This window comes from Chiloscyllium plagiosum, chromosome 5 (genome assembly GCF_004010195.1).
Source record: "Chiloscyllium plagiosum isolate BGI_BamShark_2017 chromosome 5, ASM401019v2, whole genome shotgun sequence".
NCBI classification, from domain to species: Eukaryota; Metazoa; Chordata; class Chondrichthyes; order Orectolobiformes; family Hemiscylliidae; genus Chiloscyllium; species Chiloscyllium plagiosum.
In genome coordinates this window covers 110,129,663-110,153,502 of record NC_057714.1, presented here as the reverse complement: position 1 = coordinate 110,153,502, position 23,840 = coordinate 110,129,663, and the positions used below count along the sequence as shown (strand labels likewise).

Genomic DNA, 23,840 nt, shown 5'->3' with positions numbered 1-23,840 from the left:
CGCCCCCACCCCACTCCGGCCTATCACCCTCCCCTTGACCTCGCTCCACCTATCGCATTTCCAACGCCCCTCCCCCAAGTCCCTCCTCCCTACCTTTTATCTTAGCCTGCTGGACACACTCTCCTCATTCCTGAAGAAGGGCTTATGCCCGAAACGTCGATTCTCCTGTTCCTTGGATGCTGCCTGACCTGCGCTTTTCCAGCAACACATTTTCAGCTCTGATCTCCAGAATCTGCAGTCCTCACTTTCTCCTCGAAGATTTTGTCCTGGATGATGTCAAGTTGCTTGATAGTTGTTGGAGCTGCACCAATCCAGGCAAATTGGGAGTATTCAATCAAAATCCTGACTTGTGCTTTGCAAATACAGGACAGACTTTGAAGAGTCAGGAAGTGAGTTACCCACTTTTGAATTCTCAGTATCTAACCTGCTGTTGCAGCTGCAGCATTTACTTTGCTGGTCCAGTCCAGTTTCTGATCGATGGTAGCCTCCAGAATATTGGTGATGGAAACCAACAATGGTGATGTCTAGGAGTAATGTTTAGATTCATTCTTGTTGAAGATAGTCAATATCCATCACTCCATCACTCATTAGTCCAAGCCTGAACATGGTTTAGCTCTTGTTGCATTTGGATGCAGGCACTTCAGAATATGATTAGATTAGATTCCCTACAGTGTGGAACAGGCCCTTCGGCCCAACAAGTCCACACTGACCCTCCGAAGAGTAACCCACCCAGACTCATTTCCTACGGGCAACTTAGCATGGCCGATCCACCCTGACCTGCACATCTTTGGACTGTGGGAGAAAACCGGAGCACCAGGAGGGAACCCACTCAGACACTGGGAGAATGTGCAGACTCCACACAGTCGCCCAAGGCTAGGATCGAACCTGGGACCCTGGTGCTGTGAGGCAGCAGTGCTAACCACTGAGCCACCGTGCTGCCCCATGAAGAGTTATAAATGATGCTGAGCATTGCATCATAGCCACTCCTAGTAACTCTCTTCCACCACCATGCTCTGGAGTATAGAGTCTTGAACTGTCTCACTCAGCCTCCTTGAGTATTCTAGTTCTAGGTCATACATTCCAGAAACTGTTGATTCTCTTTCTGATGCTGTGAGGTATGCTCAACAGATTCTTCATTCCTGGAGCTGCATGTTGTAACATTTGGTAGAAATCTGCAGGTATTAAATGTTGAACAGTCATGGACAGTAGAAATAATTACACCGCATTCCATCTGCTTACTACCTATAGTTTCCAACTGGGCACATAGATGACCAAGAAAACTTTCTCAAACCAACCATTATCTGAGAAATTTTAATGTTGCAAGAAATTGTTTCCCAGTTTTTTTTAATAAGGTACACAGCAGTGTATCTTTACATTGGGTTGGGAAGATGTTCTTGTGCAGCACACCCAATCAAATCAAATATTTACCTTCTGTGCTGTAAATACCTACGCAATAGAATTGATTACATGTAATTTCAGGATGACTCATTTGCTACAATTGGACAGATTTTCCGATGGCTAGATCAGTGTTTCCATAGCTTAAGTGGAAGCTATGGGTGGGGACTTTGTGCAATCCTTATTGTTGATGACCCCAAAGTAATTTCCTGCAAATTGAAGATTCCACTACGTAATACCCCTACATCTGAACTCTTCTGAAAGTAGTCATTTAAAACAGAGAATTCAGAGGATTCCACCATTCTTAATAGTTACTCAGAAAAAAATAAACTGTTTGAAACTTTGTCCAATTTCTGATTAACTATTCGACTGATTCTCAGTATACTTACCCACCCCTGCCCCAAACTACTTAACTCTCAGCCCCCAACCTGATACACACCCACCCTCCCTGACCCACAAAAATTCCTTCATGCCCCGGAACCATATCTCCCATCCAACCTGAACCTATCCTGAACACTCCAGGATAGTTCATTTACCTGACCACCCTGGCATCCTAACCCCCTCACTTGCCTTAAGCACTATTAGCTGTCCAAGTGACAGTCTGTGATTGTGGACCTTTATGTTTCGGAATATAGCAGCTGACTGCCGTAAAAAGGGGGACTGTGGTTTGCCTTTCCCAATGGGTACTGCACTACTAGAGCCCTGTCAGAATGGAAATACAGAGGTGCATTTCAGAAGGAGCCTTGATCAGAATCTCCTATCAGAAACCTGGAGCTCATTCATGGCACTAACAAAGGATTTAACTCGAGAGTCAGCGGCCTCCATTTTCAGCAGCATCGGGAGGGGTGAGAGCAAGGAACTGAGTGGGAGTGATCGAATTTAGCTCTAGGAAGGTGAGTGAACTGATATATTTGGACAGTGGCTGAACCAGAGACACTACATGTATAGTGTCTTCCCCTCCTTCCCTCCCTTTAACCAAAAAGAAAAGACTGGTGTGGTGATAAAGTAAGGATTTTGTATTTATTTTTTATCATGCCATTGGTTAAAAAAAATTTTCATTTCTCTATTATTTGATATTATAAGTTGACTAAGTTAAGTTTAACAATGGCAGGAGATCTCAGACCCGTGTTATGCTCCTCTTGCTCAATATGGGAGCTCAGGGGCACGGCTGATGTCCCTAGCTCCTTCACATGCTGGAAGTGTGTCCAGCTGCAGCTCTTATTAGACTGCATGCCTGACTGGAGCTGCGGATGGACTCACTTTGGAGCATCCGCAATGCTGAGGGGGTCGTGGATAGCATGTTTAGTGAATTGGTCACACTGCAGATTAGGATTGCTGAGGGAGAAAGGAAATGGGTGACCAAAAGGCATAGAAAGAGCAGGAAGGCAGTGCAGGTGGTCCCTGCAGTAATCTCCCTGCAAAACAACAGGTAAACCATTTTGGATACTGATGGGGGAGATGGCTCACCAGGGGAAGGCAGCAGTAGCCAAGTTCATGGCACCGTGGCTGTACAGAAGGGAAAAAGAGTGAAAGGGCTATAATCACAGGGGATTCAATTGTAAGGGGAGCAGATAAGACTTTTGAACGGCATGTTGCCTCCAAGGTGCACGGGTCAATGATGTCTCTGATCGGCTGCAGAACATTCTGAAAGGGGGAGGGTGAACAGCCAGCTGTCATGGTGCATGGAGGCACCAATAACAATTTAAAAAACAGGATGAGGTCCTACAAGAACAATTTAGGGAGTTAGGAATCAAGTTTTAAAAAGTAGGACCTCAGAGGTAGTAATCTCAGGATTGCTACCAATGCCACATGCTAGTCAGAGTACATGCTAGTCAGAGTAGAAACAAAAGAATAGGCAGGATGAATGAGTAGCATGAGATGGTGCAGGACGGAGGGTTTCAGATTTTTGGGGCATTGGGACCAGTTCAGGGGGAGGTGGGGCTATTACAAATTGGGCAGTCTACACCTGGGCTGTACTGGAACCAATGTCCTTGGGGGTGCTTTTGCTAACACTGTTGGGGAGGCTTTAAACTAATATGGCGGGGGATGGGGACCAAATGAAGTTAGTGGACAGGAAAGAAGGAGTAACTAAAGCCTGTAAGGAACTAGATAATGAAGTCAGTGTGACTAAGGGGAAGAGCAGGCAGGGACAGATAATGAACACAAAGGGACTGGTGGTTTAAGGCACATTTTAATACGATGAACTTGGGGCCGGTGAACTTAGAGCTTGGATTAGTACCTGGACATTATTGCTATTACTGAGACTTGGTTGAGGGAAGGGAGTGATTGGCAATAACTATTCCAGGGTATTGATGCTTCAGGCGGGATACAGAGTGAGGTAAAAGGGGTGGAGGATTGCATTACTGGTCAAAAGAAAATATCACAGCTGTGCTGAAGGAGGGCACTATGGAGGACTTTAGCAGTGAGGCAATATGGGCAGAGCTCAGAAATGGGAAGGGTGTAGTAACAATGTTAGGGCTGTACTACAGGCCTCCCAGCAGCGAGTGTGAGAGAGGTACAGATATGTAAACAGATTATGGAAAGATGGAGGAGCGACAGGGTAGTGGTGAGAGGAGATTTTAAATTTCCCAATATTGACTGAGATTCACATAGTGTTAGAGGTCTGGATAAAGCAGGATTTGTAAGGAGCATCCCAGGAGGGTTTTCTTGAGCTGTATGTAAATAATCCAACTCTGGAAGGGGCCATACTGGACCTGGTGTTTGGGAATGAGCCTGGCCAGGTGGTTGAAGTTTCAGTGGGGGATTATTTTGGGAATAGTGATCACAATTCTGTAAGTTTTAGAATTCTCATGGACAAATATGAGAGTGGTCCTAAAGGAAGAGAGCTAAATTGGGGGAAGGCCAATTATAGCAAAATTCAGCAGGCACTGGGGAATGTAGATTGGGAGCGGCTGTTTGAAGGTAAATCCACATTTGATATGTGGGAGGCTTTTAAAGAGAGGTTGATTAGAATGCAGGACCAGCATGTCCCTGTGAAAATGAAGGATAGAAAGGAACCATGGATGACAGATGAAATTGTGAGACGGTGGCACAGTGGTTAGCACTGCTGCCTCACATCGCCAGAGACCTGGTTTTAATTCCGGGAGTGTGGAGTTTGCATGTTCTTCCCATGCCTGCGTGGGTTTCCTCCGGTGCTCCGGTTTCCTCCCATAGTCCAAAAATGTGCAGGTCAGGTGAATTGGCCATGCTAAATTTCCCATAGTGTTAGGGGCAGGGGTAAATGTAGGGGAATGGGTCTAGGTGGGTTGCACTTCAGTGGGTCGGTGTGGACTTGTTGGGCTGAAGGCCTGTTTCCACATTGTAAGTAATCTAATCTAATCTAAAGAGGAAAAAGGATGCATACATAAGGTCTAGGCGACTGAAGACAAATGAAGTTTTTGGAAGAATATCAGGAACATAGGACCAATCTGAAATGAGGAATTACGAGGGCTAAAGGAGGTCATGAAATATCTTTTGCAAACAAGGTTAAGGAAAATCCCAAAGCCTTTTATTCATATATAAGGAGCAAGAGGGTAATCAGAGAAAAGGATGGCGCAAAGGAAGGAAATTATGCGTGGAGTCAGAGAAAATGATTGAGATTCTTAATGAGTACTTTGCGTCAGTACTCAGAGGAGAGGGACATGACGGATGTTGTGGTCAGGGATAGATGTTTGATTTCTCTAGGTCAAGTCAGCATAAGGAGAAATGATGTGTTGGGTATTCTAAAAGGCATTAAGATGAATGTATCCCCAGGTCTGGATGGGATCTATCACAGGTTACTGAGGGAAGGGAGAGAGGAAATGGCTGGGGCCTTAACAGTTATCTTTGCAGCATGCTTGAACACTGATGAGGTCCCAGAGGACTGGAGAATTGCCAATATTGTCCCCTTGTTTAAGAAGGGTAGCAGGGATGATCCAGGAAATTATAGACCGGTGAGCCTGACATCTGTGGTAAGGGAGCTGCTGGAGAACATATTGCGGGATAGGATCTATTTGCGTTTGGAAGAAAATGGACTTATCAGTGATAGGCAGCATGGTTTTGTGCAGGGAAGGTCATGTATGACCAATGTAATAGAATTTTTGAGGAAGTGACAAAGTTGATTGAGTAGGGAAGGGCTATAGATGTCATATACATGGACTTCAGTAAGGTGTTTGATAAGGTTCCCCATGGTAGGCTGATGAAGAAAGTGAAATTACATGGGGTCCAGGGTGTACTAGCTAGATGGATAGAAAACTGGCTGGGCAGCAGGAGACAGTGTGTAAGGGGCTTTCTCTAAATGGAGAATTGTGAGCAGTGGTGTCCCACAGGGATTCATGTTGGGACCACTGTTGTACAGTAGTATTAGTGAAGGGGTCTGTCAGAGAATGCGGCAGAATATAGATAGATTGGAGAGTTGGATAGAGAAATGGCAGATGGAGTTCAATCCAGGCAAATGCAATATGATGCATTTTGGAAGATCCAATTCAAGAGTGAGCTATACAGCAAATGGAAAAGTCCTGGGGGAAAAATGTATAGAGAGATCTGGGTGTTCAGGTCCCTGAAGGTGGTAACACTAGTCAGTAGAGTGGTCAAGAAGGTAGATGGCATGCTTTCCTTCATCGGACAGGGTATTGAGTACAAGAGTTGGCAAGTCATGTTACAGTTGTATAAGACTTTGGTTTGGCCACAATTGGAATACTGCGTACAGTTCTAGTTGCCACATTGTCAAAAGAATGTGGATGCTTTGGAGAGGGTGCAGAGGAGGTTCACCAGGGTGTTGCCTGGTATAGAGAGGGTGCTAGATATGAAGAGAGGTTAAGTAGATTAGGATTATTTTTATTAGAAAGACAGAGGTTGAGGAGGGACCTGATTGAGGTCTACAAAATCATGAGAGGTGTTGACAGGGTGGTTGGCAAGAAGCTTTTTCCCCAGAGTGGGGGACTCAATTACTAGGGGTCATGAGTTCAAGGTAAGAGGGGAAATGTGTGGAAAGTTCTTTACGCAGAGGGTGGTGGGGGCCTGGAACATGTTGCAGAGACGGGCACGATAGCATCACTTAAGATGTATTTAGACAGATACATGAATGGGCAAGGGAGCAGAGGTATACCGATCCTTAGAAAATAGGCGACCGGTTTAGTTAGAGGATCTGGATCGGCGCAGGCTTGAAGGGCTGAAGGGCTTGTTCCCGCGCTGTAATTTTCTTTGTCTTTCCATTCGAAGAACAAAAGAACAATCTCCGTGAGGGTACAACTCCTCAGCAAATCCAGCCCACTCTGTTGTGCAAATACCAGTTGTTACATTGACATACAGTCATACAGCAGGCAAACAGACCCTTCGGTCCAACCAGTCCAAGCTGAGCTAGTCCCACCTGCCGCCTCTTGGTCCATATCCCTCCCAACCCTTCCTATTCATGTACTTATACGAATGTTTTCTGAATGTTGTAACTGTGTCCACATCCACCACTTCATTCCACACGCGAAACCACACTGTTTTGAGAAAACATTTGCTCATGTCTTCTTAAATCTTTCTCTTCTCGTTAAAAATGTGTCCCCTCGTCTTAAAACCACCAATCGTAAGGAAAGACAATTACCATTCACTCTATCTATATCTCATTATTTTACAAATTTCTATAAGGTCACCTCTTATCTTCCTCTGGCTCCAGTGGAAAAGGTCCCAGCCTATCCAGCATTTCTTTATAACTGAAAACGTTTATTGAATTAGATAGATTACTTACAGTGTGGAAACAGGCCCTTCGCCTCAACCAGTCCACACCGCCCCTCCGAAGAGTAACCCACCCAGACCCATTTCCCTCTGACTAATGGACCTAGCACTATGGGCAATTTAACATGACCAATTCACCTGACCTGCACATCTTTGGACTGTGGGAGGAAACTGGAGCACCCGAAGGAAACCCACGCAGACAGGGGGAGAATGTGCAAACTCCACACAGTCAGTCGCCTAAGGCTGGAATTGAACCTGGGACCCTGGTGCTGTGAGGCAGCAGTGCTAACCAGAGCCACCATGCCGCCCTATACCCAGCACCATCCTAGAAAATCTCTTCTGAACCCCTTCCAGCTTAATAATATCCCTCCTGTAACTTTGTGAACAGTATTCCAGAAGAGCCCTCACTCATGTCCTGTACAACCTCAACATGCTGCCCCAATTCCAATATTACAAGGACTGAGTAATGAAGGCAAACTTGCCATGTGTCTTTTAACTGTCATGTCTGCATGTGATGCAAACTTCAAAGATGTACCTGCACCCTAGGTCCCTCTGTTCTACAACACTACCCAAGGACTATGTGTATTCTACGAAGACTGGCATACTGTAGCATCAATCTCTTGCAATGGTACACTGAAAGTTTAAAAATGTAAAGCAAAAGTTGACCGTATGATCCCTTGGGCTTGTTCAACCAATCAATAAGATTAAAGTTAATTTGCTATTTCAACTCTACCTTCTCACCCTGTCTTCTTAATTCCATGGTGTTCAAAAATCTATTGACCTCAATCCTGGATGGACACATCAATTGTTCAAAGGCCTTTGTATTAGATTAGAGGATTCCAAAGATTCACAACCCTCCTGAGCTTTAAAATAACTCCTGACCACTTCAAAGTAAGAACCATTTAGGAATGCAAGGGTGATGCAAAGAATGATCAGCAATATTTGACCTCTATGTTTGTGCATCCATTACTTAGCAGGAAGTTGTACTGCAACTGGGAACCTGGGCAGAGAGCCCAAAATGGCCAGGCAGATTTACTGCTATAAAGTCAGATGTCACTGACTCTCTATTTGTGGCCATTTCTGTACCAATGAAGAGTAGAGTGGGGAAAGTGATTAGAGCAGCTTTCATGTAGGTCAGTGCTGCCTCTGGTATTAATGTTTGCAGGAGTTCCACCTGATTTCAGTGCAGGTTTTATTGAGTAGAGGTTTGTAACAACGGTATTAAATGTTACAGTAAACTGAGAAAGTGCAGCTATCAGAGCTACCCGGTTCGGGCTTACAGCGGTCAGTGCAGGTTCACTGGTGTTACTGGCAAAGCTCCCAGCCAACCAGCAAGTTCAATGCCTGCTCACTAAGCAAGACAAGCAATCTGCCGTGGAGAAACTGTGATTCCAACCATCTTCCATCCGAGGAAAACATTCTTCCCTTAAATCTGACTGCTCCTTTCTGTATTGTCAGCGTCTGTTAGAAGAACAAAACAAGTGGTAAAGTGAGCAGTGCTTTTTAAAAATATTTTCTCCACTACCAAAGACACACTATTTTCACTGTCCATCTACTTCTGGCTGCTGATCATTGGTTTCTTGTCTTTGTTTCAGAACATAGAGGTACAGCCAATTGATCTGGCAAGTAACCCATGTCCAGGCATTTACTTTAATCTCTAAGGTCCTAGAAAGTATTGCTGAACAGGGAGACCTTGGAGTGCTGGTTCATAGCTCCTTGAAAGTAGAGTCGCAGGTAGATGGGATAGTGAAGGCGGTGTTTGGTATGCTTTCCTTTATTGGTCAGAGTATTGAGTACAGGAGTTGGGAAGGTCATGTTGCGACTGTACAGGACATTGGTTAGGCCACTTTTGGAATATTGTGTGCAATTCTGGTCTCCCTCCTATAAGATGTTGTGAAACTTGAAAGAGTTCAAAAAAGATATAGAAGAATGTTGCCAGGAGGTTTTGAGCTATAGGGGGAGGCTGTGGGGTGACCTTATACTGGTTTATAAAATTGTAAGGGGCATTAATAGGGTAATTATGCAAGGTCTATTCCCTGAGGTGAGGGAGTCCAGAACTAGAGGGCATAGGTTTCGGGTGAGGCAGGAAAGATTTAAAAGGGACCTAAGGGGCAACTTCTTTCACACCGAAGGTGGTGCATGTATGGAATGAGCTGCCAGAAGAAGTCATAGAGATGTATAGCATGGAAACAGACCCTTCGGTCCAACTTGTCCATGCCGATCAGATATCCCAACCCAATCTAGTCCCACCTGCCAGCACCCAGCCAATATCCCTCCAAACCCTTCCTATTTATGCACCCATCCAAATGCCTCTTAAATGTTGCAATTGTACCAGCCGCCACCACTTCCTCTGGCAGCTCATTCCATACCCGTACCACCCTCTGTGTGAAAACGTTGCCCCTTAGTTCTCTCTTATATCTTGAGGCTGGTACAATTACAACATTTAAGGCATCAGGATGGGCTTATGAATAGGAAGGATTTAGAGAGATATGGAGAAAATGAGGACTGCAGATGCTGGAGATCAGAGCCGAAAATGTGTTGCTGGAAAAGCGCAGCAGGTCAGACAGCATCCAAGGAGCAGGAGAATCGACGTTTCGGGCATGAGCCCTTCTTCAGGAATCTGGATTCCTAAAGAAGGGCTCATGCCCAAAACATCGATTCGCATGCTCCTTGGATGCTGCCTGACCTGCTGCGCTTTTCCAGCAACACCTTTTCGGTTTAGAGAGCTATGGGCCAAGTGCTGGTAAATGGGGCGAGATTATTTGGTCAGTGTGGACAAGTTAGACTGAGGGGTCTGTTTCCGTGCTGTACATCTCTGACTCTAAAAGTAGGATAATGGTTAATGTGCGCTCGCTCGCTTTCTCTCCCTCCCCCTTTCTCTCTCTCCCTCTCTCTCTTTCCCTCTCCTCTCTCTCTCTCTCTCTCTCTCCCCCTTCCTCTCTTTTCCAAGCCTGTACACTGTAAGATATAGGAACACAATTGGGCCATTCAGCCCATCAGGTCTGCTTGCCATTAGACTGAGTCCTGAAGAAGGGTTTATGCCCAAAACGTCGATTCTCCTGCTCCTCGGATGCTGCCTGGCCTGCTTGTGTTTTTCCAGCACCACATTTTTCAACTCTGGTCTCCAGCATCTGAAGTCCTCACTTTCTCCTCCTTGCCATTAGATTATGGCTGATATGTTTCTCAACTCCTTTCTCTTGCTTTCTCCCTGTAACCCTTACTAATCAAGAAGATCCCTTTACTGATCAATCAGCATCTGAGACATCAGATTGCTGACTCCAGAATCTGATTTGATTATTAGTACTCGAAGAAGGGAAGGGGCAAAAATTCTCCAAGAAATCCAAAAGGAAAACAATGCGAGAACAACTTAGCAGTCCTAGAAGTCTGTGGATAGAAAAACAGAACAGATGTTTTGTCTGAACAGGGCAGAGTTTAACAAAGTGTAGATTTTGAGCAAGTGGGTGGATTGGTAGGGAAAGGATGGGGAGATCAAATGGAAAGGTCTGTGAGAGGGCAGAGGACAGGAGAGATTCAAGAAGGTTTTGTGGTGCAAGGTCAGAAGAAGTAACAAGTGAAGAAACAAAGGATATGTATTAAGGAAAAACTCAGCAGGTCTGGCAGCATCTGTGGTCAGAAATCAGAGTTAACGTTTTGTGGTCAGTGATCCTTCCTCAGAACTCTCAATTTACAAGGATGTTGCCAAGGTTGGAGGGTTTGAGCTATCCAGGGAGAGGCTGAGTAGGCCGGGGTTGTTTTCCTTAGAGCATTGGAGGCTGAGGAGTGACCTTACAGAGGTTTATAAAATCATGAGGGGCATGGTGAATAGTAAAGGCTTTTTCCCCAGGGTAGAGGAGTCCAAATCCCTTTATGGTGAAAGGGGAAAGATTTAAAAGGGTCATAAGGGGCAACTTCTTCATGCAAAGGGTGGTACATGTATGGAAATAAACTGTCAGAGGAAAGTACAATGACAACATTTAAAAGGCATCTGGATGGGTACATGAATAGGAAGGGTTTAGTAGGATATGGGTCAAATGGGATTAGAGGAAGGGTCACTGGAACTGAAATCTTAACTTTGATTTCTGCCTTCCCTGCAAATTCTGTTTTTGTTTCTGATTTTGTTCCAGTATCTGCAGTTCTTTCTGTTTGGTTGCAACGTCAAGAGATAAAACTCGCTAAGAGAAAGGAAACAACATAAGGGCACAGGGTGCAATCTAAAATGGTTTGAGCCTGTAAGGCTGTAAAAGTGCCTGGTGAAAATGGGAGGTGCTGTGCTCTGAGCTTAGGTTGAGTTTCAATGGAAAGCTGCAGTAGCCATTCTCCACAAAGCTCTCATGTTTCTGAACTAAGTAGCTTTTGTTTACATTAAAGGAAATTTTTTTTCCACTTCAATCGGTCACATTCATCTTTAATAGAAGGTTGAGAGTTTAAATATGATACCAGTATCTGATCACCTAATGCCAGTCTTAACACTCTTGTTCAGTCCACACTTAGGAAAGACGTGAAGGTCAATGAGACGGTGTGGAGGAAGATTACCGGAAACAGGTCCAGCGATTGGGTGGATTAGGTTGGAGAATCCGGGGTTGTCTTCCTTAGTGCAAGCGAGATTAAAATTGAGGGGTTTGGATAAGATAAGGAAGCAAACTACTCAATAACTGATGGTACAAGAGCTACTTGTATAATAGTAGTTATCAAATGCAAAGGGAACTTTTGCACACAGCATGGTATGACATGGACCACAATTAACAAAAAATAACTTCAACAAGAAATTTCAATGTACAGATTGCTTCTTGGAAGGCCTCAATGGGGGGTGGAATTTGTTTTGATTTATTTGTGGGACATGAGCATCACTGGCTGGGTCAGCATGTATTGCTTGTCCCCAATTGCCTCTTGAGAAGGTGATGGTGGTGGTGAGCTGCCTTCTTGAACCAATGCGGTCTGTATGCTGTAGGTTGACCTACAATGCCTTTAGGGAGGGAATTCCAGGATTTTGACCTAATGATAGCAAAGGAAAAGTGATATATTTCCAAGTCAGAATGGAGGGGAACTTGGAGGTGGTGGTGTACCTGTGTATCTGCTATTCTTGTCCTTCAAGTGGTCGTGGGTTTGAAAGGTGCTGTCTGAGGATCTTTGGTGAATTTTTGCAGTGTATTGTATAGGTGGTGGTGGTGGTGGTGGTAATAACTGAGTGTCAGTGGTGGAGAAAGTGATTTTTGTAGATGTGTCAGCAATCAAGCTACAAACATCCAGCCCCTCCACCACCGATGCTCAGTAGCAGTTGTGTGTACTATCAACAAGATGCACACTGGTGCTATTGAGTGGCTCATGTTGTCACTTACTTTGTGTAGTAAATGACTCTCTGACGATACTGTGTCAGCTGCACCTCTTGGGGTAGCACTCTGACCTGAGTCAATGATTCAGGTCTGACTCCAGGCTGAGTAACACTAATGGAGGTGCTGTGTATTTCAGTTCAGCCGTTACATGAAACTTCACCTCGTGTACTTGAGAATGTAGAAATTCTGGTAGCACTGGTTCAAAGGAGAGGAAAGAGATGCTGCAGAGTGCTGACCAATATTTATCCACCAACCGACACTTTGACCATTTCATCAATGTTATTGTCTAATTGCTGTTTGTCGGAGTTAATTGGCCATCAGTTTTCCAACTGTGAATTTGCTTCAAAAACAGCGTTTCAAGATGCCCTGACCTCACCGATAGCAAGTCTTTCCTCACAGAAAGCCAGTGTCGTCATGGTAATGCCAGTGAACTGTGCATCAAGAACCCCAAGCTAATGTCCCTGCATGCGATTAAAAATTTGAATTCTGAAAAGATATGGAATGAGAAGCTGCCCTTGTAGTGAACACGTAACCATTAGCTGATTGCATTACAGAAGGCAGTATGTCTGAACTGGTCTAGCTTATATGTGATTCCAGATTCTCAGCAATGTGGTTGACACTTATTTGTGCTTTGACGGAGCCTACAGGGCAATTAGGAATGGGCATCAAGTGACCACCTTTGCCAAGGCCACCAAATCCCTTACATAAATATTAGTTTTTAAAAAGTCACCAAGTTCTTCTGTGCACTGGCCAAAATTCCTCATTCAGTCATCACAGAACCTCCTAAGAACTAAAACACATTATTTGAGCATTCTGGGTGATTGCGGCCTACGGGAGTGATTGAACCCACCTGGAAACTTTCCTTGGGGTGACCTTGTTTGGTGCATGAACCGACCTATAGTGGGGGATGTCGGGAGGTAGACTCGCAGTGATAGTGGAAGTCCGATTGCTTAGTTTTGTCTGCAGGGAGGAGACTGCTACCTTCTCTGTCCTCTCGTTACTGTCACTCCATTCTTCCTGAGTGGGGTTCACACTCGTGACCGATGTTCCCAAGGAGGTAGACACTCCTGACTTTCTCAGAACTCTCCTATTTGAATGGAGGTTCTTGGGCAGGTGCTGCTGCTTTCTCCTGGAGATGGCCTGATGGCTGTGCTCTCCTCTGGCCCTGGGATTGTTGGAGAGCGACCCGAGGGAGTGGCAGTGCTGCAGCGAGCTTGGGCTTGGAGGTGAAATGGATTTCTTTGGCTGTGACAAAGTAAAGTTTGAACATGTGTAAACTGGCAGCAGAGCTTCATACACTCTAACAGTGACTATACTTACAAAGCACCTTGCTGGTTATTCACTGCTTTGGGACATTCTGAAGACATGAAAAGTGTGGTATTATAAGGGGCCTTTCATCTGCTTTGTGGTTCTTCTTCCCTTACCCTCCCGTTGTCTTTTGGGGAGCCAAGACTTTACAATCTGTGGCCTTGTGCTAGAACATACTCCCTTAAGTCATGGAGCTAGAGCTTGTCATAGAATCCCTATAGTGCAGATAGAGGCCGTTCGGTCCATCAAGTCTGCACTGACTCTCCAAACTGCATCCCACCCAGATCCTCATCCTATGCTTGTAACTCCACATTTCCCATGGCTAACCTACCTAGCATGCACATTCCTGAACACTGGGCAATTTCCCATGGCCAATCCACCTGACCTACACCTCTTTCAACTGGGGGAGGAAACCGGAGCACCTGGTGGAAACCCACACAAACACACAGGGAGAATGTGCAAACTCCACACACAGTCACCCAAGCATGGAATATATAGTTAACTTTGTTATAATTTCTTCCAATCTTACCTTTCTATTTATAACGTAAAATATCTCGTGGACTGGAACAAAAACAGCAAAGTTCTCGTAACACTGGAAATACCTCTTCTCTGCAAACATACCGTCATGTTGTCCACCTGCAATCCAACATAGTGCATTAACCTGTGCTCCTCCACTGGGAATTTTTCTCTCATTCTCTGCTCAATGCCAATTGCTGGTTGACAAATGATTTATCCTGAATTCATGTGCAACCGATCCGCCTTAATCCAGAACCTACAACCACAATAGACTGAACCCCTTGGTGTCCCTGTCATGTCCCACGTTAACAATGAAGCAGAGACCTTGATCCAGGTCTTAATGCCTCCACATGGTGGATCAAGGCAGGAGTGGGAACGTTTCGGCGTGTCCTTGCACCCATTTCTATCTGGGATTTGAATGACCCCTGGATAAAGCTGTGGCAGCTTCACCCACATTCAGCGGTGCTACCCTTTCTGGCTTCACTACAGAGTGGGAGTTCGAATCCTCTCACCCCCAATCATTTTGTGGTTCAGTTTGTTAGTTAACATGCTTTACATCGACTTCGAGCACTCTTAAACCGTGGCAGCAGCTGGGTTGTGACGTCAGGGATCTTTTGACGATGTTTAAAAATACAAGTGTCATCATTTCATGATGTGTGATAAGTTTTATGTATTTTTAATCTCATTGGTAGTAGGGCTCTGTCCTTAAAAAATAAATGACACTTAAATTGACCAACATTTATAAAGATTTTCACATGTATTCGAGTACAGTCGGTTCTGCTATAACCAGTAATTTTGTTCTCATACAATCCTGTCATGAGAAAATCACATAATAGCAGCACCGTTTAAACTAATGGGGCTGGAAATACGTTATAACCAATACACGCTTTAGAAACAAGTGTCCCCAATTTGTATTCACAACACACGCGTTGTGGAAAAATGACTTGTACGTCATAAGACATAGGAGCTGAAGTAGGCCATTCAGCCCATTGAGTCTGTACCACCATTCAATGAGATTGTGGCTCATTCTGATCATCCTCAACTCCACTTTCCTGCCTTTTCCCCATAACCCTTGATTCCCTTAATGATTGAACATCTGTCTCAGCCTTGAATATACATAATGACCCCTCCCACTCCACCAAGGATATGCAGGTCTTTGGACTCCTCCATCGTCAGACCACAACAAAACGACAGTTGGAGGAAGAACGCCTCATCTTCCGGCTAGGAACCCTCCAACCACAAGGGATGAACTCGGATTTCACCAGTTTCCTCATTTCCCCTCCCCCCACCCTGTCTCAGTCAAATCCATCAAATTCAGCACCGACTTCCTAACCTGCAATCTTCTTCCCGACCTCTCCGCCCCCACCCCAGTCTGACCTATCACCCTCACCTTGACCTCTTTCCACCTATCACATTTCCGACGCCCCTCTCCCAAGTCCCTCCTCCCTACCTTTTATCTTAGCCTGCTGGACAAACTTTCCCACAACATATACATAATGACCCACCTTCGACAAATTTCTGCAGGAAAGAATTTTGCAAATGCACTACATTCTGCAAAGAAATTCTTTCTCATCTCTGTCTTAAATTAGCAATCTCTTCTGAGGTGGTTTCCTCCGGCACAAGAAACAACCCACACGGGGTAACAAGCTCTCTATATCTACCCTGCCAAGTACCCTAAGAATCTTGCATTCTTCAGTAAGGTTACCTCTCATTCCAAACCCCAATGAGTGCAGGCCCAACCTACTCAACTTGTCTTCATAAAACAGTCCCTCCACACTTGCTTTCAACTAAGTGAATCTACTCCACTCTGCCTCAAACAACTTTTGGAAGTCCAAATATATTACGTCCATTGCTTCCTCTTTATCTCCCGAGCTTGTTAGCTTCTCCAAGAATTCTAATCAACCTATCAGGGTTGACTTCCCCTTCATGAAGCTATGCTGACATTGCTAGATTTTTTTATGTACACACATACACAAAATTAAAATGAACTCTAACGTTTTCACAATAACAGATGTCAAGCTAACAAAACATCTGTTTTGTCTGCTTTTTTAACTAAAGTGGCTACATTGGCAGTTTTTCAATCCTCAGCAACTTTTCCAGAATGTAAAGTTTTAGAAAGATTACTCCTAGTGTATCTGTTTTATGTAATCAATGCCTTGAAAATTTCTAGAATGTAACTCATCCACTCTGGGGGACATATCACCTTTACACTCATTAGTTTCCCCAGTACTTTTTCTCTCGTGATAATTATTGCATTTATATCCTCTCCTGCTTCTGCCCCTTGATTGAATATGTTTGGAAACAGTGTTATTAGTGTGAAGACCCATGCAAAATATTTATTCAATTTCCATGCCATTTTCTCGTTCCTCATTATGGCTATTAGATCATAATATGCACTTGTGCTGTTAATTCATTTACTTTGTTCCGAATACTGAATGCATTGCAGTAAAGAGCCAATAATAAGAAAGAATGAATCTTAGGTGATTCTGCGGCTGAGAGCGTGAATTCAGGATGGCATGTTGCCTCCCTGGTGCCAGGTTTAAGGACATCTCCAAACAGTTGCAGCACCTTGTCAAAGTGGAGAGTGAGAAGCCAAAACTTGTTGTGCACATTGATAACAATGGCAAAATTAGGGAAATAGTGAATACAAGAAGTTAGGAAGGAGGTAAAAAAGCAGAACTTAGAAGGTAGTAATCTCTGGATTATTCCCAGTGTCATGTGCTAGTGCGAGTAGGAATAGGAAGCTAGGACAGATAGATCAATGGCTGAGGAGATGGTACAGTGGGCAGGGATTCAGATTTGTGGATCATTGGGATCTCTTCTGAAGTAGAAGAGATCTATCCAAAAGGGATGGGTTTCACCTGAATGGAAAGGGGACCAATATCCCGGCAGGGACATTTGCTACTGTTATTCAAGTGTATTTAAACTAGTAGGGAGAGGGATGGGGGAATCCTAAGCAGTCATGAGACTAGAGAGACCGATGAGGATGGCTCTGAATTTTAAAAAGTGTGTTAATTAGAAAAGGCAGACAAGAGCTAGTCAGAGAATGAGGTAACTCTGAATTAAGCAGCATTTATTTCAATGCAAGGATCTTACAGGGAAGACAGGTGAATTCAGGATATCCATGGAAACTTGGAACTGGGACATCACAGAAACAAGAAGGGGACGATCACCTTGATGAGATTGTACGATAGGCCCCGCAATGGTCAGAGGGAAATTGAGCAAAATATGTAGAGCAATCTCTGACATAAGAAAGAATAACAGTGTTATAATAGGGGATTTTAATATTCTAAACATAGACTGGGACTGGCATAGTGTTAAGGACTGGAGGAGCCTGTTGAATGTGTTTAAAAAAAAAAATTTCTTTATCAAGCCAGGGAACTACAGACCAGTGAGCCGACGTCGGTGGTGGGCAAGTTGTCGGAGGGAATCCTGAAGGACAGGATGTACATGTATTTGGAAAGGCAAGGACCGATTAGGGATAGTCAACGTGGCTTTGTGCGTGGGAAATCATGTCTCACCAGGTTGATTGAGGTTTTTTGAAGAAGTAACAAAGAGGATTGATGAGGGCAGAGCACTAGACGTGATCTATATGGACTTCAGTAAGGCGTTCGACAAGGTTCCCCATGGGCCACTGATTAGCAAGGTTAGATCTCATGGAATACAGGGAGAACTAGCCATTTGGATACAGAACTGGCTCAAAGGTAGAAGACAGAGGGTGGTGGTGGAGGGTTGTTTTTCAGACTGCAGGCCTGTGACCAGTGGAGTTCTACATGGATCGGTGCTGGGTCCACTATTTTTCATCATTTATATAAGTGATTTGGATGCGAGCATAAGAGGTACATTTAGTAAGTTTGCAAATGATACCAAAATTGGAGGTGTAGTGGACAGCGAAGAAGGTTACCTCAAATTACGACGGGATCTGGACCAGATGGGCCAATGGGCTGAGAAGTGGCAGATGGAGTTTAATTTAGATAAATGCAAGGTGCTGCATTTTGGGAAAGCAAATCTTAGCAGGACTAATACATTTAATGGTAAGATCCTAGGGAGTGTTGCTGACCAAAGAGACCTTGGAGTGCAGGTTCATAGCTCGTTGAAAGTGGAGTCGCAGCTATATAGGATAGTGAAGGCGGCGTTTGGTATGCTTTCCTTTATTGGTCAGAGTATTGAGTAGAGTTGGGAGGTCGTGTTGCGGCTGTACAGGACATTGGTTAGGCCACTGTTGGAATATTGCGTGCAATTCTGGTCTCCTTCCTATCAGAAAGATGTTGTGAAACTTGAAAGGGTTCAGAAAAGATTTACAAGTATGTTGCCAGGGTTGGATGATTTGAATTATAGGGAGAAGCTGAACAGGCTGGGGCTGTTTTCCATGGAGCATCGGAGGCTGAGGGGTGACCTTATAGGTGCTGGCAGGTGGGACGAGATTGAGTTGGGATATCTGGTCGGCATGGACGGGTTGGACCGAAGGGTCTGTCTCCGTGCTGTACGTTTCTATGACTCTAATATGTAGGTGTACCTACTAGAGAGAGCAAAACTTGACCTTCCCTTGGGAATAAGGTAGGGCAAGTGACTGAAATGTTAGTGGGGGAGCACTTTGGGACCAGTGATCACAATTCTATTAGTTTTAATATAGTTATGGAAAAGGATAGGTCTTGTAAATAAGTTAATGTTCTTAATTGGAGTGAGGCCAATTTTGATGATATGAGACAGAAACTTTCAAGAGGTGACTGGAGTAGACTGCTCGCAGGTAAAGTGATGACTGGCAAGCGGGAGGCTTTCAAAAGTGAGAAATCCTGTCTCACCGACTTGATTGAGTTTTTTGAGGACATAACCAAAACAATTGACGAGGGCAGAGCTGTAGACGTCGTCTACATGGATTTTAGCAAAGCCTTTGATAAAGTTCCGCATGGTGGACTCTGTGTAAAGTTAGTTCACCTGGGATTCAGGGAGAGCTTGCCATTCGGATGCAAAATTGGCCTGACAGTAAGAGACCGAGAGTAGAGGATTTTTTTGGACTGGAGGCCTGTGACCAGTGGTGTTCCACAGGGATTGGTGCTGGGTCCACTGGTGTTTGTCATTTATATAAAACAAGTTGGATGAAAATTTAGGAGACATAGTTAGTAAGTTTGCAGATGACACCAAAATTAGTAATAGAGTTACGAGGTTTACTGTGCCTTTAAGTTGCTATGAGACAAAAAACAAATTCAAATTCGGCCAATCAGTTTAAATCATGCCCAAGATACTAAGCTCCGATCAAGTTTGAATTTGGTATTTTGACAATGGTAAGACCAATGAAACCATCCGATGCTTTGGGGTATAAATATAAAACAAATTGAACAGTTGGGAGAGAACTGCCAAGCCACCAACATATACAGACTGCCTGCAGAATAGCTCTCTTAAAGGTACTTTTATCTATCAGTGACCTGTGAAGCAGAAACCCTAAGAAGAAAAGAAGACAGAAGATGACACAAAGAGAAGATTCGACAGCTGGCTGATGTTGAGATTTGAATTTTTTGATAAATCTTAATCAGGGGATTTATCGGACCAGTACTGTAGAGGGGGAAAGTCAAAGATACATTAGAGAAAGGAGTGGTAAATAGTTGTTAGTTAATTATTCCCTGTTAGACTTTAATAAAATAAAGTTGTTAATTTTTACTTTAGTGTCGGAGGCTGAGGGATGATCTTATAGAGGTTTACAAAATTATGAGGGGCATGGATAGAATAAATAGACAAAGTATTTTCCCTGGGGTCGGGGAGTCCAGAACTAGAGGGCATAGGTTTAGGGTGAGAGGGGAAAGATATAAAAGAGACCTAAGGGGCAACGTTTTCACGCAGAGGGTGGTACGTGTATGGAATGAGCTGCCAGAGGATGTGGTGAAGGCTGGTACAATTGCAACATTTAAGAGGCATTTGGATGGGTATATGAATAGGAAGGGTTTGGAGGGATATGAGCTGGGTGCTGGCAGGTGTGACTAGATTGTGTTGGGATATCTTGTCGGCTTGGACAGGTTGGACTGAAGGGTCTGCTTCCGTGCTGTACATCTCTATGACTCTATGACTTTTGGGATAGTTCTTTGCCTCTCGAATTTTAACAGATTATGCACGAGTTAAATGTTTTGCGTTTGGGTTTAAACTAACGGGGGCGGTGGGTTGGTGGGGTTACCCAGTGTCGTAACAACAGTCAACGGTGAAGAAGGTTATCTAAGATTACATAGGGGTCTTGATCAATTAGGTAAAAACAATGACTGCAGATGCTGGAAACCAGACTCTGGACCAGCGGTGCTGGAAGAAAACAGCAATTCAGGCAGCATCCGAGGACAATTAGACCAATGTATTGAGGAGTGGCAGATGGCATTTAATTTTGATAAATACGAGGTGTTGCATTTGGTAAAACAAACAAGGGCAGCACTTAGACAGTTGCTGTACATCTCGATGACTCTATGACTTTTGGGATAGTTCTTTGCCTCTCGAATTTTAACAGATTATGCACGAGTTAAATGTTTTGCATTTGGGTTTAAACTAACGGGGGCGGTGGGTTGGGGGGGTTACCCAGTGTCGTAACAACAGTCAACGGTGAAGAAGGTTATCTAAGATTACATAGGGGTCTTGATCAATTAGACCAATGTATTGAGGAGTGGCAGATGGCATTTAATTTTGATAAATACGAGGTGTTGCATTTGGTAAAACAAACAAGGGCAGCACTTAGACAGTTAATGGTAGGGCCCTGGGTAGAGTTGCCAACAGAGAGACTTAGGGTTCTTTGAAAGTTGCATCAGAGGTAGACAGGGTGGTTAAGAAGGTATTTAGCACAATTGCCTTCATTGCTCAGACCACTGAGTCTAGGAGTTGGGATGTCATGTTGAGGACGTTGGTAAGGCCACGTTTGGAGTCCAGTGTCCAGTTCTAGTCACCCTGCTATAGGAAGGATATTATTAAACTGGAGAAGGTTCAGAAAAGATTTATCAGGATGTCGTTGGGACTGGACAGTTTGAGTTACAAGGATAGTCTGCAGCGTAGGAGATTCAGGGGTGATCTTATAGAGGTTTACAAAAACATGAGCATAGATCAGGTGAATAGTAAAGGTCTTTTCCCCAGGGTGGGGGCATTCAAAACTAGGGGGCATACTTTTAAGGTGAGAGGAGAAAGATTTAAAAGGAATTTAGGGGCAACTTCTTCATACAGAGGATGGTTCATGTGTGGAATGAACTGCCAGAGGAAGTGGTAGATACAAGCACAGTTATAACATTTAAAAGATATTTGACTAGGTACATGAATCAGAAAGGTTTAGAGGGATACGGGCTAAATGCAGGTAACTGGGACAAGTTTAGTTTGGGAAACTTGGTCAATATGGAGGGGTAAGCCTGAAGGGTCTGTTTCCGTGCTGTATGACCCTATAATTGTGTCTTTTTACCACGTTCCACCTTAAATCTCAGCCTTTCTGTTCACTACGTATAAGTGAAGTCTCTCATCCATCAGTAACCATTGGTTTAATTTTGACTTCTCCTCCTGAGGGTTTTGCCTTGTCTCCAGTTGGAACCTGCCTCCAATGATATGGTTTGGAGTTGGGAGCTCAGACAAAGGAATAGTCTGACGGGAGGTGAGGAGCATCTTATTGACACAGCAAGTTATGATCTGGAATGCAGTGCCCGAAAAGATGGATAAATGAGCTGTGTGGGTGAAGGAGATAGATTGGTAAAAATGACTTCTCCACTTGGTGAGTTCTTAATCTCAAATGCAGTAGGTGGATGTAAAGTGGAAGCCAAGCACACCTCATTGGATTTGGCATCTCCTTCAGGTGCATTCTTTATCTAGTCAGTTCACATGGTTGCTCACAGTCACCTGAGTGTATTGTTCTCAAAAGTCTTATGTGCTCTGGTTTCAAGAAGCCCAAACAGAGGAATGCAGGAATGAGGGAAAGATCTTTCAATCTCAACAAAACAGAAACAGAATAGAAGTGAATTGAATTTATTGTCACGTACTGAGGCAGGATGAAAAACTTTGTCTTGCGGGAAATACAGGCAGAAGAAAGATCACGAGAAGACCAATCACAAGAAATAATCATGTGAATCAGGACAGAGGGTCATTTAAAGAACAGATTGAAGATTACATTGCAAACACAGAAACCCAGCAGGTCTGCAGCATCTGTGAAGATACAGAGTTAATGTTTCGAGTTCCCCCATTCCAATACTGAAGAAGTTATACCAGGCTCAACTCTTTCTTTATCCACAGATTGCTGCCAGACCTGCTGACTTTCTCCAGTATTCTGTGTTTGTTTCAGATTCCCAGTATCCGCAGGATTTTGCTTTTAGTGAAGATTAAATTGGCACATTTAGTGAAGGAGGCATACATACTTGGTTCGTCGAGCTCTACTCCTACAAACACGGCATTGGCCATTCCAGAACCATCCAAATGGCCAACATAACGAGCAGTGCCTGACTTGTTGCCATTTACAATCACGTAATCATTTATGTCAATGGGAAGTTTCTGTCTGTCAAAAGATCAGAAGGAAAGGTTATCACACTGACCATTCCACTTAGCTGTCTATACCAACCAAGGTGCATGGAATGAGCTGCCAGAGGAAGCGGTGGAGGCTGGTACGATTGCAACATTTAAAAGGCATTTGGATGGGTATATGAGTAGGAAGGGTTTAGAGGGATATGGGCTGGGTGCTAGCAGGTGGGACGAGATTGGGTTGGGATATCTGGTCAGGATGGACGAGTTGGACCAAAGGGTCTGTTTCTGTGCTGTACATCTCTATGACTCTACTTCATAGTTCGTTCTTGAATTTAGGAACTGATTGACCTTGGCTCTTGAGGGCTCTGGGACGGATGCATTAGGCTGACTGAGCCAGTAGTCTCTGCGATGAGCCTAATACACCAGTATCCCAGCACGTTTTCAATTATTGTGTTCTCTGATCTAACCATCTGAGTTTCAAACCACTTCAATAAAACACTTTACATTTGTCGTTTTGACTCCATAGCTCTATCGATACTTTGCCTTAGAGTAGAAAACTGAGTGTATCCCAGAACCTGGGGCCTAGGCAGCTGCTGCCATCATTGAGAAATACATTGGAGGAAACCCCAGCATGCCTGGGGAGAATGTGCAACCTCCACAGTCGCCCGAGGCTGGAATCAAACCAGGGCCCTGGTGCTGTGAGGCAGCACTGTTAACCACTGAGCCTTTTGTTAGTCCCCGGTAAATGGTCTCATTCAGTCATAAACATTCTCAAGACATAGGAGCAGACATTAGGCCATTCAGCCCAGTGAGTCCGCTCTGCCATTCTATCATGGCTGATGAGTATCAAGGGTTACGGGGAGAAAGTGAGAGAATTGGGTTGCGAAACTTAAGAACATATCTATCTCAGTCTTAAATACACTCAATGACCTTGCCTCCACAGCCTTCTGTGGCAATGAATTCCATAGATTTACCATTCTCTGGCAGAAGAGGTTTCTCCTTATCTCCATTCTAAAAGGTCTTCCTCTAAGGTTATACCGTTGAGTCCTAGTCTCTCCTACCAATGGAAACATCTTCCCAACACCTACTCTGTCCAGGCCATTCAGTATTCTGCAAGTTTCAATTAGATTCCCCCAC

General features: G+C 44.2%; 1 protein-coding gene across 2 annotated transcripts in view; it reads right to left on the bottom strand.

Moving 5' to 3' along the window:
• Positions 1-8,270: 8,270 nt before the first annotated feature.
• Positions 8,271-23,840, bottom strand: part of LOC122550137 — an 81,445-nt gene continuing 65,875 nt past the window's right edge. For both annotated transcript variants that reach the window (XM_043690777.1, XM_043690776.1), the window contains 4 exons: positions 22,601-22,737; positions 14,263-14,369; positions 13,276-13,670; positions 8,271-8,556 (listed from right to left, as the gene is read on the bottom strand). In XM_043690777.1, coding sequence (XP_043546712.1) covers positions 8,550-8,556; positions 13,276-13,670; positions 14,263-14,369; positions 22,601-22,737 — 646 coding nt within the window. In that variant the 3' untranslated portion in view covers positions 8,271-8,549. The remainder of the gene's footprint in view (positions 8,557-13,275; positions 13,671-14,262; positions 14,370-22,600; positions 22,738-23,840) is intronic.